General features: G+C 37.8%; 1 protein-coding gene across 5 annotated transcripts in view; it reads right to left on the bottom strand.

The window, feature by feature from the left end:
* Positions 1-18,777, bottom strand: part of LOC147235684 (multiple epidermal growth factor-like domains protein 11) — a 158,432-nt gene that overhangs the window by 89,977 nt on the left and 49,678 nt on the right. For 4 of the 5 annotated variants that reach the window (XR_015105925.1, XM_086143851.1, XM_086143852.1 and 1 more), the window contains exon 5: positions 11,592-11,684. The exons of the other annotated variant lie outside the window; for it this stretch is intronic. Coding sequence is in view for 3 of the 4 variants with exons in the window: in XM_086143851.1 (XP_085999977.1) it covers positions 11,592-11,684 (93 nt within the window). In the remaining variant the exon portion in view is untranslated. The remainder of the gene's footprint in view (positions 1-11,591; positions 11,685-18,777) is intronic. 5 annotated transcript variants of the gene reach the window in all.

Here is an 18,777-nt window from a genome sequence, read left to right as displayed (position 1 = left end):
CTAAACCATACACCACTGTCTTGTACCTATTTCTATACTGTCTTGAGCGTCTCTGTTAAATCTGCATATTTTAATTCTGAATAATATTAATATTTGGCATGAAATCCAAGTCTTCAATTACCATTACTAACACTCAGTGCTTCCTAACGAATGTTTTCAGTTCCCCTGAAAAAGTGAAGACCGAGTAGAATACACAGGCTTAACACTAAACAATTTAGCTGAGGTGACAAATCTAACAAGGTTATGATGAAAACACAGATTATTGACTTTAACTGTAAATGCATCCTAGTATATAAAACAAACTCGTTGGGTATTTGTTTCCTGCGCAAATGCCCGGTTTAAAACCAAAACAGTTTTACTAGTATTGCAGCCTTCTTCTTGTGTAACCGTTTACACGGTCTCAGCATCAGTTTTGATGTGTGTCCTTGCGAAAGTTTGGAGGACATGACAGCCCGTCTAATCATGAAAGCAGGAACTTGAATGACACCAGGTATCTCCTCCCATCTCATAATTAACTCCATCAGTGTTTGCTCGCATTAGTGCGCAGTTCAACTTTAACTGTCCGTTTTAACCTTGAATCTAGTTTGAACTAAATGTACAATTTATAGCGTGAACTTGGAGGTGGGTCTGCGGGAGCGCAGATACTAGTTGACCTTTCCATGAGGTTGAGACTAGAATCTAATTGTAATACAAGAACTCCTCATGAAAGGCCACACAGCAGCCGCTTCCCATGGGGTTTTGTCTTTTACTGAGCTTTTAGCAGCCTATCAGCTCCGGCCCGCAGCTTAGTTCCTCCTTCCCAACGGTGAATTGCCTACAGGCGGCCATGACTTTGTTCCCTCTTGTCTCCCAGCGGAGGTATGACCTTCCTCTTCTCATTCAGGATGATATAGTTACTGCTTTTTTGGGGATTGAAAACGTATCTCTTCAAGAAACGTGTCACATCCTCACTCAGCTCCTCTTTGCTCCTCACTCCCGCAGATCCCACCTCCATCTTTGTCTTACCTTTTTCTCCCCCAGAAAAAAACTTCAATTTCTAACTACACTGTTGACCTGGTGGTTCCGATAAACAAGTGTTTTCCACAAAAAGCCTTGATCATTTCTTTTTTGTGACACATTACTATAGTCTACTATTTGTTTTATGGTTTTGCCTTTTGTTTTTAAACACATCACAGCTAAGTGACAGATAAGTCATTCAAATTCAAGAGAAAAATGCCAGCCTCTTAAAAGTGTATTCCACCCAGCCACCATATCTGGCCTTTAAAAACCCAAGGCCAGATCTTGCTAATTCAATACAGCTTTATAAATGGAAAGATCTGAGGTCTGTAAACAAAGTGTATGGCAACAAGCTGACGTAAGATGATTCATTCTTGATTCAATCAGAAAAAATAAAGCATGCGTTACTTTGGCAGTACTGTATATGAATATACATTTGTTGTTCCAGATAGTTACTGTGGCTGTGGAGGGCAATGAGTAAATATAAACGTGCCTGTGTGTGTGTGTGTGTGTGTGTGGTCTTGCATGGCAATTGGAACACAAGACCATGAGGTTTATGATTTCAACATGCTGTTTTTAGTGATGCCTTGGTTTAAACCTTAGTTTAGAGACATGCAATTTCTTCAATCAGTACTGATATCACTTGAAGTTACGGGTCGGCTACTTTTTCCATACATATAATCTATGACCCGATAGGGGTTTAATATTATTATAGATTTTTGGGTTCTTTTGGGTTACTGGATCCTCCTAGTGTGTCGAAGTGTTGTTGAGCAAGACATTGAACCCCCAACTGCTCCCCTGGTGCTGGCGGATGGCAACCTACTGCTCATGGTTCATCCATGATGAGTTAATTGCAGAGAGCGATTTCCCCAAGGGGATTGATAAAAGATGAATTAATAAAGAAAAAGTACTTTATTTATTTTTACGAATTGATAAAATGACTTAAGATTCAGATATTACCCAGAAATACCTATGGCGGATCTAAAAGTTAAACCAAAATGATTAAAAAAAAAGATTGCATATAGAAATTTCACAAAAATTAGCTGAGCACAATTTAACAATATGCAGGAAATTACATTTAATGATTAAATCATTTATATATGTGACCCTGGACTGTCGATCAGTCCAGGGTGTTCCCTGCATCTCGCCTAATGACAACCGGGATAGACTCCAGCATCCCCCGCAACCCTGAGTGCAGGATAAGCGGAAGTAGATGGATGGATAGATGATTAAAATCAGCAAACTATGAAAATAATCTAGAAAAACAATAAACAGCAAAATGTTTAGAGGCTTAAATTACATATTTGAAAGGCCAGATTATGATGGATAATATTTTCACTGAATATGCTGGTGAGGGTCATCTGACTGCAACATATTAGGATGAATCTATTGCTCTTTACAAACGGATACAGTTAAATCACTTACCAACAAATCTGCCATGTGGCTTTTAGAATTAGATAAAAAAAAAGTTTGCTTTATATCAAAATCAAAAGAACAACACCTGAATATTGAAAATTAGTGTTGTTATTTTCCATTTCCAGATTCAGTTTGTGTCCCTACAATAATGCTTATCTTTAACGCAACTGCAGAAATGTAACACCTGCCTTGGCAAAAATCCAAGGATATTGATTCAGTCTATTAAGTGAGAGCAGTTACTTTGTCCCTGATATTTCTAAATAATTTGGTGAACTAGCAGTGAGTGGCAGGGAGCTGCCACATCAAAAGCTGAAGTTAAGGAGGTGTGATGGATCTATAAAGGTCTGTATAGCAGAGCTGAGGAGTGGCACAGGCTGATAAGGAGACTGAGGCATTCTCGGGAAAAAAACAAGAGGAGAGAAAGGAGAGGACAACAGCCTGGGGAACGTGCACGCGAATTGTGTTGCTGCACACCTTGACAGGCTTTCCCCGATGAGGATTCCAGCGAGAAAAATCATGTGAAACAGGAATCGTGGTGCTTAGGATGCCAAAAAGAGACAATAAAACACAGTAGGAAACAGCAAGCAGTAAAGGAGTCCGGAATACAAGCCTTTTACACCAATTATATATTCCTATAATATCACACTGTATGACTGAATTTCTTCATGCTTTTGCAATGTAGGGCCCTTATAAGAACGATATATCAGAATATGAAAAAGATGATTTGCAAATGGTGTCAAAGTAAGATCTGATTAGCTTCTGTTAGGCTTTAGTCAAGATGTTAAAATTCTTCTTCTTCTTCTTCTTCTTCTTTCGGCTTTTCCCGTTAGGGGTCGCCACAGCGAGTCAACTTTCTCCATCTAACCCTATTCTCTGTATCCTCCTCTCTCACACCAACTACCTTCATATCCTCTCTCACTACATCCATAAATCTTCTCTTTGGTCTTCCTCGAGGCAAAAATAAAATAAATAAAATAACAACACTTTTTGGTACAACTCAAAGACTGTACTCAAACGGTTATATTTATATATGGTATTATATCACAGGTCTAAGATGTTTTTGATGTAAGACTGCATCCAAAAATCCACCCAGTTTTGCATCCTGCAACACAGAGCTTAATTTCATTTAAATGAATAGCGATCCTGACTCCACCACGGTAACAAGTTTATTGTTTATCTATGAGTAAGAAACAACCAGTCTAAATGCTTGTATTCAAGGACAAATGTGCTTGACAGGAAACCTGCTCAAAGGCAAGAATCAGGTCATTCAACTTCTGACAAGGGAATATCTGACAAAAGCAAAAATAACAATGAAAGTATTTTTTCAGCTGAAATTTTGGTGCATCTCAGTTTTGGTAACCAAGCATGTGCTAATAGTTAAGTAAGATGCTTGTTGTGAATAAGCTCTGTTAAGAAAACATGAGAGCAAAAAATAAATAAATGCTGCTTGATTTGCATCTGAAGTCAAAGTCCTTTTTTTTTTTTTTTTTTAGAAAAATAGAACACCTCCAGCTCATGTATACATTTCACATATAGAGAGTGAGACTATAATTTTGTGCAATCATCATGTTGCACACCGGCAATTTTGATAAAAGGAAATGTTCTCTATGGAACAACCCAAATGCCATTGTATGAGGGTTGTGTTCTGGTCATGTGGATATGTGGAATATGATGCGAATATCAAAAAGCAAATGTACAGAAATAAATAGCCTAGAGCTTCTTCATACCATGAAATCATTTTTTTTTTGCTACTGGATCCATATAGTCTCTAAACAGCAAAAGTTCAAACTGCACATCATTTTTCAGGCAAATGACAGGCCAAAAAACAGAATTAAAAGTAGCTGTTTTGTTCTAAACAGACTGGAAAACATGAAGATTATTGAAGCAGACGAACCGTACTGTCAAAAGAAAGGGTAGTCCAAAGTCAACCAAAAATGCACGTTTTGCTGCCAACAAACTCACAGAAGGGATAAGCGTGAATATGTAATTAACTGCGGTCTTTCGGACATCTCGAGGGAACCATCAGTCTGTTTCGAACAGAATCCAAGTCATTCACACCTCAACTGTCATCCTAGAGAATACCTGCCCAATTATATGAAATTGATACTACGACTATCACTACTAATACTACAAGTACTACAGCAGTTGCTAAGTGGAAGCATGCAAATGTTGTCAGCTATGTTTACAGAAAGACAGCAGTGAGCTGTTTGTGTGTGTGTGTGTGTGTGTGTGTGTGTGTGTGTGTGTGTGAACACTGAATGCTTCAATAGTAACTACTAGAAAAAGGCATTGGTCTATGATTTGGAGGACATAATATAGACACAAATGAATAAAACAGAATATTTAAAAAAGAATCAAAAATGCGACTCTGAAAGATATCATTCTGTCAAAACAGTAAAAATCTCGGCCTTTCATTAGCAAAAGCTCACTTGTTAAAAAGTGTGTTTTCACCAAATAGCAATCCATTGCTGTTGTTTTGGTCCCTGCATATCTGACTTATACCTGAGGTAATAAATTCCTGGTTGAAAAACAGAGGAAACTCTCACAGTTGGCCATTTTTAACAGAGATAGGCAGGGCTGACAACAATAACAAGAACATTAGCAACACAGAGATTTATTGAAATATACTGTATCTCCACAGTCTCTGTCAGTACAGTTTCTCTGTCTGTCATTCATCCTTTGGGCAACAAACATCTCCATTGCTCTGAAAAACGGCAACCACTTGAGTAATCTGCATTGGCTTTACTTGTTTCCGTGACAACAAATGGATTCCCTGGCTGAATTGATGACTAGTCCCCAACTGAATTCAGAGGTGGGAGTTCTCAAAGAGGCCTGATGGAGTATTTCCTCGACTCATTGCATCCCAACGGGAGAGAGATGGCTAAAGGAAATCATAGTGCACCCTTGTGTTTCGGGGTCGTTTCCTGCAGCTGGCTGAAATGACACTGTCACCTCCATCAAGTGGAGGTACAGCTCTTTTAAAAGGAGGACAATCACATTGTCAGGTGTCTGTGGAGGTCAGTTGGTGCACTCTGAGCCGAAATGGCTTAAAGCCGCCCCACCGAAACCTTCTGCTGTTGTCGTCATCGAACGTGAACAATTAAGTCACCCCAGCGAGGCATTGCTGTTAAATAAAGATACACTCAGCTCAAGAAAACAGCTAAATAGACCACTAAATATACAGCTAGAATATAAATGGCAAAAATAAATTTGTTGTGGTATCAAGTTGTTTTGTTCATTTTGATCATGATATTTGTCAAACATCCCAATTTAGTTTTCTCGCTCTGCAAGTGGAGTAAATTTCATTAAAAAAGGGGAGGTGGGGGGGATATTTAAAAAGAAAAAAAGGCAAGAGTTATCACGAAGTAGCCAAAAAGGCTGACGCAAAATAAGAAAAAATGCTATGTATGTATGTGCATTTACATATATATATATATATATATAGACACACACACACACATAAATACATACATATAGAATATGGGTGTGCTCAATGTTACTCTTCAAGATTTTGGTTTTGATCGGTGAATCATGTTTTAATGTATCAAAGTGATTTTACTACATAATTCAGCAGGGGCTTTCCCCTTCAGTAGCTTAAAACAGTACATTTTGTCAGGAGCAGTGAATCCGCTTAGTGTCACAGTTCTCATCAGATAGGGCCTTTAACAGAACCTTAAAAAATATATGTGATTATTAATTCTAAGTTTTCTGTAAACACTGCTGCATGACAGTGCAGCTCATACAATAATATAATCTGGGCAGATTATTCATTTTATTCCCTTTAGCCCACATTCTCGCCCTTTCCAATAGTCAAGAAGGTGAATCATCCATGAAAAAGGCCCGATTATTTACGAGTGGCCGTGCCACATTAGTCCAGTTCTGTTGATTTGCCATTTGTCACCCCATTCACATTTAATTTAATGTATTATGTCTACAGCCTTAGATGGTCAAACAAACCCCTTATTCTGAGACACTTCAAATATGATAACCTTTAAGTAGAAACTGGTGCCTCCAACAAACAAAATATGAATATAATTGTGGATTATTTGCATATATAATTAATCCAAGCTACATTTGATATTCTGTTTTTGTTTTCTGATACATAAGCATTTAACTATTGTGAAGATCCACAACATGTGTCTTATTAAAGATTCAAATGAAAATGTGAAACTGCTTCATAATGTTTAATTTGCATACTGTGTTCTTGAATTAAAGAATAACAAATACCAAAACCACTTGGTTAAAAAAATTATGCAAACTCTGAAAACCATAAAGGTCCCTGGATAAGATATAATCTCCCTTGATAGAAATTATTCACTTTATAAATTGTCAATGTAGCAGCTTACTTATCATCTTGTTAGAGCTGTTATCATTCTAAACTGCTTCTATGCAATATTCATTCCCTTCATGTTATCCTTACTGCTTTTGATAATCTTTCTCATCACAATTACCATCTTTACATGATAATTGCCATCATAATTTGTCCTTATCTACCAGTTTTTCGTCTTCCTCTGCTCTCTAAGTCTCTGCCCGAGTCATTTGTCATTGCGGCGTCCTCTCGTTTGCTTCCCTGTACTCCTGTCCAAGCTATTTATGTCCCCTGGCAGAGCAACAAAGTTTCCTGTCTGGAAAGGAGTTTGTATAGAAAGACAGCTGAGGCCCACACTCCGATTTAGCGAATAATCTGGTTAGCTATGTAAAGCACAATCCCGAGTTTGCTCGCCTTTTCTTTTCCATGTCCTTAGCCTGAGAGTCACTTCATGCTGACGCCAATTGTAACCTAAAGCCTGTCTTGTGCAGACAGAGGACGCCTGAAACAGTGTCCTTCCCTTCTAGAATATACGGACACTGTGTATATTGATGGACAAATCATAGAGAGCCACGTCTCCAACATAACATCGATAAACATTAACTGAGGCACTAAAATCTTTCAATCTTTTGTAATCTCAAAGATAACTCCTTTTAAATCTAGCCCGAGATCAGAAGTTTTTGTGGTTTGTTTTTCAAAGCTGGGATTACAGTTCCTTGCGTGAAATCAAAGTAGTAAATTATGCTGTTTTATATTATGCGTGTGAGTGTGTCTGTGTTCGCCAAAGACATTTGCTACGTTTTGTAAATTCCAAGTATTCTTACAAAATCATGTTAAAATGATGATAAATTGATGAAACAATTCACCTCTAAACTCAGTAAAATATAATATAAAATATATATAAAATATATATATGATATATATATAATATATATAAAATATAATATAAAGCAAATAATATAAAAAACAAAAAATATAAAACAAAATGAATTACCTTCTGAAATCTGAGGGGAAAAAGAGTCAGAAGAAATGAAGAGACAATAAAAAAAGTATAAAATAGAAAGTTAGGTATTGACACTTTTGAGATCTACTTAAATCTATATCTATTTAAGTTAATGTAGGAAATTTGTGATGATGACACTGGGCCAGATTTAGTGTACTATGTCTATAAGAGTTTTCAGAATGCTGTTCTCTGCAAATTAATTTACATGAATAATTCTTCTGATAACAGATACTGGCTCAATTAACTTGAGCCATGACATGACGTGATTTTCCATTTATGTTCCAAAATCTAGGTTGAAATAAAAAAAAAAAATCAAGTCCCGATGTCATGGGTTTTTTTTTTCATTTACATTCAGTTCTCAGCTGACAGGTACTGCAGTTCTGTGACAGATCCTACTGTAACATTGTCCACGGGTGTACGTGATTTCACATTAACACTGGGTTACAAAGCCAGTCATCATTCGTTTTAATGAAAATACAAACCTATGGCTTCGCCCCCCCACAGTTTCGATGTCGCCTTCTGTACTTTTCGTTTTGGTTTTACGAACCTCTGCTTCACTTACACCACTCTCACTGATATTGTTCCAGCAGTAACAGGTTTCTGGCCTTTGGATTTTGTTCAGGCTTCACTGAACAGAATGATGTGCAGAATGAAAACAGAGACACTCCACTAGTTTTCACATTTAACGGCAAAGGCATGAAAGATTCTATAGAGCCAATCAATGGATAGAAAAAAATATTATGGCGGAAATTTTAAGCCTTTGCCAAGTAAATACTAAGCAGCTTAATTGCTTAAGCGATTGATAGCATAAGGTCTCAAGATAGATTTCACAATTTGTGATAAATGGCTGGTCATCTGCATTAAGTCAAGCATGGACAAGTTTATCCTGGCTTAAAATACAGTATTTTCAGCGTGCATTCAATGATATAAATGCTATAATATGAGAGAAACAGTAAAGATGCTGTAGATGGACTGAGAGCCATCAAGTTTTCAGTTTAGCGAAATTATGAAAAAGCAGAATTTGGTTTAAGTGATGGGTTTAGGGCTACTGAGTTTCCACAAAGCCATCTTTTCACATGCGTGTTTGAATACTTCTCATCAACACATCTTTGCTGGACTCCTATCTTGGCTTCAGCCCACCCACATTTACTAAACCTGTTCCCGCTGGGCTGCGTGATTTATACCAACATCCAGCTAACTGGATCTGAATTAAAAGAGCAGGTGTTGTCCACCAATCAACATCCTCTGAGGTGGATAGTCTGTCTGAGTCATTAAGATTTTAAACTAATTTAATACAAGCCACTGCATCTAAACCAAGTCCATTTGCCAAACATCATGAAGAACATCACTCTCATCTTGAGTCTAGCAGATTGGACAACAAAATGAGAAATGAAAACAGTGTGAGATCTCTAGATGTGTTACTGAAGATCTATTTCGACAACAGTAAGGTGAGAAAAGAACGTGAAATAAAATGCAATCTGAGTAAGATTACACTCGATATTATGAGGGATGTATGTTGTGTCTTTATAGCAAATAAAACATCCTTCCTCAGGTAATGAGAAAATGACAACTTCTACTATTGGGATGTGAGAAGCTGTTCATGCTAAGGCCTATTAATCAATCAAGCGGAATAGGTAAACAACATCATTTATTTATTTTCCAATCATACACTACCAGCAAGCGATTTTCTGTGTGATTTGCTTTATCACAAACAAACAAGAAAAGGGAAATACAGAGCAACTACCGTTGCTGGATAAAAATAACCACCTGATCTTTCAAGAACAGCTCTATATACCTGAATGTTCTGTACTTTCTTTGGCATCTTTACCTCAAAAAGCACATTCATAAGTACTTCACCCTTTTCCAATCTTTTTTCCTGAGTGATGGTTTATTTACCCTGTCCCTGTGTCTTAGTCCCCTGGACCTAGGACATCAATAAAAACAGATAAACAATGCAGTGACCAAAGAACGCTGATACTAAACCAAACACCCAAATATACACGGTAAGGTCAGGGAGACACTGAGTGAAAAGAGTGGAACTGCAGCAGTAAGTTGAACTGAATCCTGTATTAAATTGCAATTTAATACTTAGCTTATTTATTTGGCATCAAAATCTGTTGAAGACGTATTTACAAATGTTATCAAGCAGATCCTATACATGGATTCAATGATTGCCAGTCTTTTCCCCTCCTCACTAACTCTGGGTTGACACCATCTAAACCTTTTTTAGGCCACTGTACGGAATTAATAATAATAATTTATCCTTTATTAATACCCATGGGGAAATTCGTTCTCTGCAATTAACCCATCATGAATGAATCATGAGCAGTAGAGATGCCGTTCACCAGAGCCAGGGGAGCAGTTAGGGTTCAGTGTCTTGCTCAAAAACACTTCGACACACTGGGAGGAGCCAGAAATCGAACCAGGAATTTTCCAAGATGATTGTTCTACCTCCTGCGCCACACTACCCCCATTACTTTGTTAATTTCAATTTTTTTCAGGACAGAAGTACAGAAGGATTAGGAGTTTGGGCTGATTAATAATGAAGAGGAGCTACATTTGAAATAAAAACAGAAACAGTGAAGCAAGCTCTGCGCAGAGGAACACATACGGTTGAAATACCTAAGGAGGAAATATGATTTTATGAAATGGACCAGAAAAGAATATCAGCTATGCTGTAGAACACGTAGTTGCACATCCCTACAATGCAGCACACAGTAACAATTTCATGCTTTCAATCGGTCATTCATTCATTATCTATATCACGTATAATACACACTGGCTCGTAGGGTCGCTGGATCCAATCCCAGTGCACACCTGTAGAGGCTCAGAGTTTAACCACAACTGGTCGCCTGTCAATCACAAGACTACATTCACACCATTCCCTCACTCATTCACACCCACAGGCAATTCAGTCTTATGTTAACCTATTGCATGATTTTAACCCGAGGGAGGAAGAGACCCTTACGAAATAACCCAAGCAGGCACGTTGCAATATGACTGATGAATTATTTTTGAGGAGGGTATGACACCGAAAGTAGGACCAGCATCTGAAGCATCTGGTGTCTCCAGAATGAATCTCCTCCATTTGATTTGTGCTTTGAATTGACTGACTGTTCAACAGCTGTTGTTGAAGCTGCAAGAAGTCTTCGACTTCACTGTCTCACACGTCCCCTATTAACTCACTTAACTAACTTGCGTATCAGCCATACTCATGCAAGACCATCATCTGCATGGAAGCTTAGGTTGACTCAGTTGTGACACCTCGAAAAATACTCAAATGGCAAGCGAACCACAATCAAAACTGAAAAATCTGGTCCCTCGACATGCAGTTGAGGATGCACCTATTTTTGTAAATGTTAGCTGACCGAATGCAGCTTGGGGAAATGAGTCCCAGACCACAAATTCTGAATTAAACACATGGATAGCCATGGATATGAAGCAGGCCTGCTGCTCAGTACTTTTTCCAGATTACATTAATGAAATATTTCCCAGAATTTCAAGCTAAATTTCTTTTTGAATTCTTGATAATCTGATTTTAATTTCTGTTCTCTAATTTAATTTAGAGAGGTCTCTGTGAGTTTGATTTAATTTTCTAAGGAAATATGACCATGAACCACAACACAGAATAAATACTAGATAGCTGTCCCAAAACAAACACTTTTATCATGTGGAAGAAAAAAGTTGATAGTTTCTGACATTTTTTCCTGTTTCTTATTCGAGTAATTCAATTGAAAAGTTCACAGAAATCTTGTACTGACTTAATCCACTTCTATGAAACAAGCAGGTTTGTCTGAGAAATATGGCAGAAAATTCCTTTTATTTTTTTTTCAAATAAAATAAATTAAAAACTCAGTCTGCACTCACCGCTGGAGCAGTCCAGCCCTCCCCAGCCGGGCTCACACTGGCAGGTATCAGGAGACACACACCGTCCATGGGCACACTCCTCGGTACACAGTGCTGTAGATGAGAACGAGAACCCTGGGGTTAATAACTCCCGTAAGTCTTTGCAACTTTTTTTTCCGCATTATGACGCTTTTTTTTTTTAAATGTTCCCATTCAAATAAGAGTAAACTCAATTGAATTGAATCCAGCAAACAATCTATACCGTTAGACAAGTAAAGTTCAGCACAGATAATGAAGACATAAATTTAGAGAGGCCTTTAGACATTGTATCTGTGAAGTGCTGCTCTACTCAAATAGGTTTTTGTTGATATAGATCAGGCCTGGCCAACCTGTGGCTCCCAAGCCACATGCGGCTCTTACGTTCATGTCGATTCTTGTATTTGTGTGGTTTTTTTTTTGCTGTGCGCGGAGAACACTGGAGCGGCACGTGATCGCTCAAGTCAAAAACACACAAACACAAAAGTCGACATGAGCGTAAGAGCCCCATGCGGCTCAGGAGCCACAGGTTGGCCAGGCCTGATATAGATCATTGATATAGATCATTGTGCAAAACGCTGAATTTGACACAACAGAGCTGTCAATGCATTTTTCCAAGAGAATGTATATTTTCTCAAATACAACTGAAGACTAAAACTAATTGAGACTGTTGAAAAAGGCAGAACTGGTCACATCTCAAGTGCTTTTAAGCCACAACAGCAATGTGGAGCATCTTGTGTCAAGAAGATCAAATTACACAATTATTATTATTACAATTATTAGTCAATTACACAAAATAATCATCAGATTTTCATTGCAATGATATTACTTTAAAACTGGTAGACTTGAGGTTCTGTTATTAAGATTTTGAATTAAGATTTTGAAAAATAAAAGTATCCCACAGATTCCATGAATGCAAGAGGCACTTGGCTGTGTCTTCCCTTAATATGAAATCATTTGAGTTGTTCACAGCCACTAAACACAATATGTAATCTATTTTAGTATTTGTGAATTCCCCAATCAGCTTGATTCAGATATGATAGATGGGGCTCATCCAGCCTCTTGATTCTTTTAAAGTCATATTTCTTGGTCACACCAAAAAGATAAAGTAGTTCGGACATCTTAATTTTCACCATCAGCTTCTCAACTGGTATGCTATCTCATTATAACAGGACTTTACAGCTGAAAGCCATCACACACTATCTGACACTGACAAACAAATGGCTATCATCATATAATGAATTACGCTATTTTCCATTTGCTGCCTTGTTTCACTTTGTCATTATCTTTTGTAGCGATTAGCCCAGAGAAAAAGAATGAAAATAATAGGGGGTGGTGGGTTGAGTGAGGGAGTTGCTAATGAGAGCACTAAAGACATGGAACAGATTAACATGCACATCTAAATCTCAAAACCCAAAGGGTCCCATCAACAGGACAGTTCATGACAGTAACCCGCATCTTCAACTCTTACCTAATTATGACTCCAGTAAATGAACAATTTTTGAATGCCAGAGTATTCAGATCTCGGGAGTGTGTTGACCGGCATGATTATTCTGAATATCAAGTTATTTATGCATGCATTCCTTTTCTTAAAGTAAAGAACTCTTGTTTTCCACAAAAGGAGTAACTAAAATTTTCCAGGTTTCACGAAGGGCATTCTTAAAGAACTCCTGCAACTAATGTCAGTAAATGGCAGAGTGAGCTCACCCTAATGGCTAAACTGAACAGACAGAACCACTTGTGCCTTTTTTAACTAATTATGTGGTTGGGCTGTTGAGCAAATATTAGCAAGAAATAGCAAGAAAAAGAAATGTGCAATGAATTAAAAAATCTATACTCTGTTTGGCCACGCAAACTGTGGACCTCTGTCTCATGACTCTTTTCCATTTACGCATCTTTTTATTTCCGTGAATTATGCCAGTTGGGCTTGATGTTTATATCACACCAGGGGAAAGTGCATTGTGGCAGATAGAAAAATTTCAGAAAACTTGACCTGATAGGATTACTGTAGACAAGTTGTTTCATACATGAGTCACTCTAATGGCCTTAGATGTCAGTCATCTTCAACAGCTGGCCTCGGGAATGGGGTTTTCGTCAAACGTTTGTTTGCAGCTGAACGTCAAACGCTGGTTTGAACCTCAAGTATGTAAATGCGTAGTCAGTGGTTTACAAGAACAACCAACAAAATAAAGACATTAAAAACCTATTGTTTTTTGCGAAGTACAGATAACATCTAAATAACAAGTTTATTGTTTTTTTGTTTTGAATCGTTTAGCTTAAAGGTAAATTGTCTAAACTTACATCACACTTTCACACCACACACCAGAAACCATTCCCGCACACACTCACACAACAATGGCAGCACAGCTGCTAAACCAGGCGCTAACCAGACAACCAGGAGCAACTGGGGATTTGGTGTCTTGGCCAAGGACATATCGGCGTTGCAGAAATGAGGAGCTGGGGATCGGACCACCAACCTTACGATTGAAGATATGCCTGCTTTTTTAAACAAGAGCAGCTTGAGCAGCATCTTTGTTGTTGTTATTGCCACACATGCCAACTAAACTAAACTTTTCTGCATAACAGTCTCAAAAACACACCAATGGCTTTGCTATTCAGAGTGATTACTTGTACACCTACAGCCTGATAAATGGCACAGGTGTCTACTAAAAATTCTATCGCTCTGCGCAACCTGTGGCCAGTGAATGCATCAAAATTATTCTGATTCAAGAAGATCCACTGAAGATGTGCTTCAAAGTGGTTGCAGCATCCAAACACTGCTAATCAGTTTGAATTAAATGAAGAGCAACAGATCAAGCATTCTGCAACATTTCCAGCCTGACAAATTGGAAAAAAAAACTAAATTAATTACAATAATCAAATTTATTTCCAGCTGTTATCAGAATCATAATGACAAAATAGGAGAATTTATACTTCTTGAGGGACTGTCCACATTGGAGGAGAGCTGAGCAGCCTGATGTGTTTTGTATTAACAATGAGCAATCTCTGCCTCTCACATCAAGATGCAGTTCAAACCCCACATTCAAACGGATGCTAGAAGCACAGAAATTAAGTCCTCATTAAAATAGTATAGAATAATAATAAAAAAATATTATCTCACTATTTAAGGGGGGCCAGTGCTGTCATGTGTGTTTGCCAGTATGGAGAATGAATGGAGATGCTACAAAAAGTGGAGCCGTTCTGTCCAAACATCAAGATATACACCATAACTGGGCCAAGAGTGGAAAAAAACTTGGTCCCTGCACTTTTCCCAAATCTGGTCATCACAATAAGGGTGCCAGAAGAGCAACATAGCATCAGTTGGGTTCTCAAGTTACCATGCAATTGACACACTAACAAGTTGGCTGAAAGCTGGATCAGAGCTGCTGAGGGAAACCACAGTTTTATGGAATAACCACTTAGCGCTATACGATTTTTCATGATCCGTATCATCAGCACACTACATACAGAGAATTTCCTCTGGTGACCGTCGGAAGGATAACACAAGAAATCATATAAAACTGTCCCTCATTTCCAACCTCACAGATGTGCCCGCTGGCTTGAGCAGGGTTGGCTGGACATCTGCCACTGTCGAACCTCTCAGGCCAAGTGCCGGGGAGCCTTGATTCATCCAAATGTTAACCAGCTGACATGCAATGACCGTACATATTTCTGCCTCTTAAAGTTGGAACCATCTTTCAAATTTAAGAAAAGGTTAGGAACAAATCCCATGTCGCTCATTTGTAATGTGACCATTTCATTGCAGCAGATTACATGTTTTCATCCATCCATCCATCATCTGCCGCTTATCCTGCACTCAGGGTTACGGGGATGCTGGAGCCTATCCCAGTTGTAATTAGGCGAGAGGCCAGGGGACGCCCAGGACTGGTCACCGGTCCAGGTCCACGTATCTATAGACAAACAATCATTCACTCACTCATTCAGGGCAATTTTCCCAATTTTTTCCAATTAACCTGCATGTTTTTTCGACTGTGGGAGGAAATCGAAGAACAGGAAGGGAAACCCACACAGACAAGAGGGAACATGCAAACTCCACACAGAAAGATCCCCTTGTCGGAATCAAACCAGGGTCCTTCGTGGTCTGAGGACGAAGTTCTAACCACTGTGCCACCTTGCCATCCTTCATGTTTTCACTAGGCAGTGCTTTCATGCAATGTGATATCCTTTTATCAGGCAAAATATTAAATAGAGAAAAAATTGAATTAACACATATATGCAAATGCTATAAATGCACAAAAAGTAAAGTTACATTTTGGAAATAATTTACTGCCCTTTTTTTATATAAATGTTATTACTAATAATTGATGTACTTTAGAAGCTTTTCATAGTCACATGTTCCTTTCTCCAGAGCAATAGTTTTGCATTGGCTCCTGCTATGTTTTTATTTATTTGTTTATTTGGTTATATGTTTATACACGTTTGTTTTAACCTGTAATAGAACATGTCTCAGGGACAAAATTATAAATGCAACCATTTGGCATGCTCCCGAGCAAGGTGCTATTTTTTTCTGAAGACCAAAACCCGGAGAATGTTGTCAGGTAATCTTTGTAAGTTGGATGTTTCTGAACGTTCTCTAAAATCTGTCTCAAAAATAACAAGGGAAACTATTCAGATTTTCTTTTTCATATATCATATCCTTTTAAGTCTTGAGTGAAATACATTTTAAGGTGGTAATACTAAGAAAACAATCAGAGAGCATAGATTATAGTGGCTCTTGTTGGTGTGGAACATAGCTGGCAGCAGACTGCTTGAATCTTGTTGGTAGCATTTGGGATTATGGCTGAAGAGAACTAGATCCATAAATTTAGTGGAAGCTTCCCTGTGATGGATGAACTCAATCACATCATGGTTTAACAGATGGATAGCAGTTGGATAACAGGTTGAGTTAGGACAGGATGGGATAGAACTTCATTGATCTCTTGGGAGACTCCTTTAGCGAAATTGCGGATATGCTTCTACTAGGAGGTGCTTGAAAACGTATAGCCTTATTTCTTGAGCGATAAGAGTGGGTAGGAACTACTAATGGGGACATAATGATCACCAGCAAATTAGGGTTGACATAGTAGAAGAAATGGTTCAGGGGAATGGTTCAGGGGACCATTGAAGGAGCTGATCTGGAAGAAAACCTAGATATAAGAATATATCTCTCGACCAATCACTCAAAATATTTCAAAAGCTCACAATATTTTAAACATTCATTTCACCTGGGACCAGGACTCTCATTTTGATTGAATGTTACCAACACAATGAGCCAGCACACCCAGGGCACAATGTGTTTCTTGGTTTGAAAAGGAAATTCATAGAAATGTCATAAAAGGATATGATTTTGCTGGCAGGTGGCACACATTCTCCTTCTCTCTCCCTCTCTCCCACGCACACGCATGCACACACACACACACACACACACACACACACACACACACACACACACACACACACACACACACACACACACAATGGAAATTTTAAGGGGAAGTAGGAAAACAACAGACTCCTTTGACTAACACTTTGAATTAGACTACATCTCACTTATAAGAAAAAGCTTTCTTTTGTGGTCCTTTTTTAAAGAAAGTCTAATTCTGTCTAATTTACATGGGAAAAACAAACTAATCACTGTATTACATCTATAGCTAGATATAAGATTTCCGAGAAAAACTAATCATTTCTAAAAGGTATATTTTATAATTTGTGCAAAAAAAATTTGAGCACCTCTTGTACATCATAGTACATAGTCTGTCAGGTAGGCAAAACAGTGCACCAAGAGAATGCGGGCTGATAACTGCAAAACAAGTTCTCCATCATAGAGATATGATGCTCCGCTTTTCTCTCTTTGCAACTGATGCTTGAACAGACAGAGGCAGCTTGACATCAATAAATCAACAAGAACAAATTAACATGGTGTAAAATCAAATAATGAGTCTGTTTTTTCACTGTCTCCATGATATTTTTCGTGTACAAAGTTCAAGCCTGCATTGCATATTTTCATTGAGTTTCACACAGATTTAAGAACTTCTCTTCCATTCATACTAGGTTAAACAGCCCCAGGTTCCCAACTCAGGTAGGTTATAGATCAAGCATTATATGGGATTATGAAGGTAATGCCAATACCGTTATTCTTGACATCCTTTAAAAATGTTGAAGCAATTATCTACACAAAACCTTTATTCCTAAAAAAGAATATACAATGAAAAGGCTCACAATTCAACAAATGGAAAAATGTATTCCTTCGAATAACATAAAATTAACATGGAGGTAAAAATATGCATACTGCCTTTATTGTAATATCATGTTTAATATGCCTACGGAAATAATGGATAAGTTATGAGATACAAGCTTGTTCGATGCATGGAATCTTTTTTAAAACAATCCTTCATCTATTTTAAACTATTTACGTGAATATGACACCAATGTTGGTATGATATTGTATAACTGTGTTAACTGAATATCATACAGTATTGCTTATTAGGAGTGGATGATCACTGTGATATATAAAACACAAAATGCATGTATATAATTAAAAATTTGGAAAATACATGTAAATATATGTTATAAATCTGTCAAAAATAATATGCATATATACATGAACTTTAGTGTCCACATGTGCACATGAATAATTGGTTGTACGACTCAATGGTAGTGTTAGAAGCCACAGAAATGGATAGTTGTAATTTAAATGGTCCATTTGTGTCATTTAGCAGTTGAGTTGTAATTTAAAAATTGGTACTAAATTTTGGAAATTATTTTTCCTATGCAAGATACAACGTTCTGTGGAGGAAACAACTGTATCTAATTTTGGGATTGGAAAAGGTTTACGATCAAACTGCTGATCTTGTTTTTGTTTCGTGAGTATCATGATGTGTGTAGTTACAAATCACTTAATTTTCTTGATTTTGGGTGTTTTTTGAGATTTTGCACGGCGTTAATAATTCAGGCTTCTGGACTAAGGCATCAGTGAAACTATGAACAAAACTATGGGTCACAATAACTTCATGTAAACTAGATTTGTTTTAAGGCTTATTTAGCACAGTGCTGAAAATGTGCTGAGTGCTGAAAGTTGCAAATAAATATGCAAGCAGAGCAGAATGAGAGAGGGCTACAGTGGATGCAGGGGTTAGCATGGTCATGATAAAGCAAGGCTTTATGGGTCTTT

Source organism: Fistularia commersonii, chromosome 3, assembly GCF_037954325.1.
Source record: "Fistularia commersonii isolate RoL2024-O1a breed Wild chromosome 3, RoL_Fcom_v1.0, whole genome shotgun sequence".
Lineage (NCBI taxonomy): Eukaryota > Metazoa > Chordata > Actinopteri > Syngnathiformes > Fistulariidae > Fistularia > Fistularia commersonii.
The sequence above is the reverse complement of the archived record's forward strand: the minus strand, read 5'-3'. Positions and strand labels throughout refer to the sequence as shown.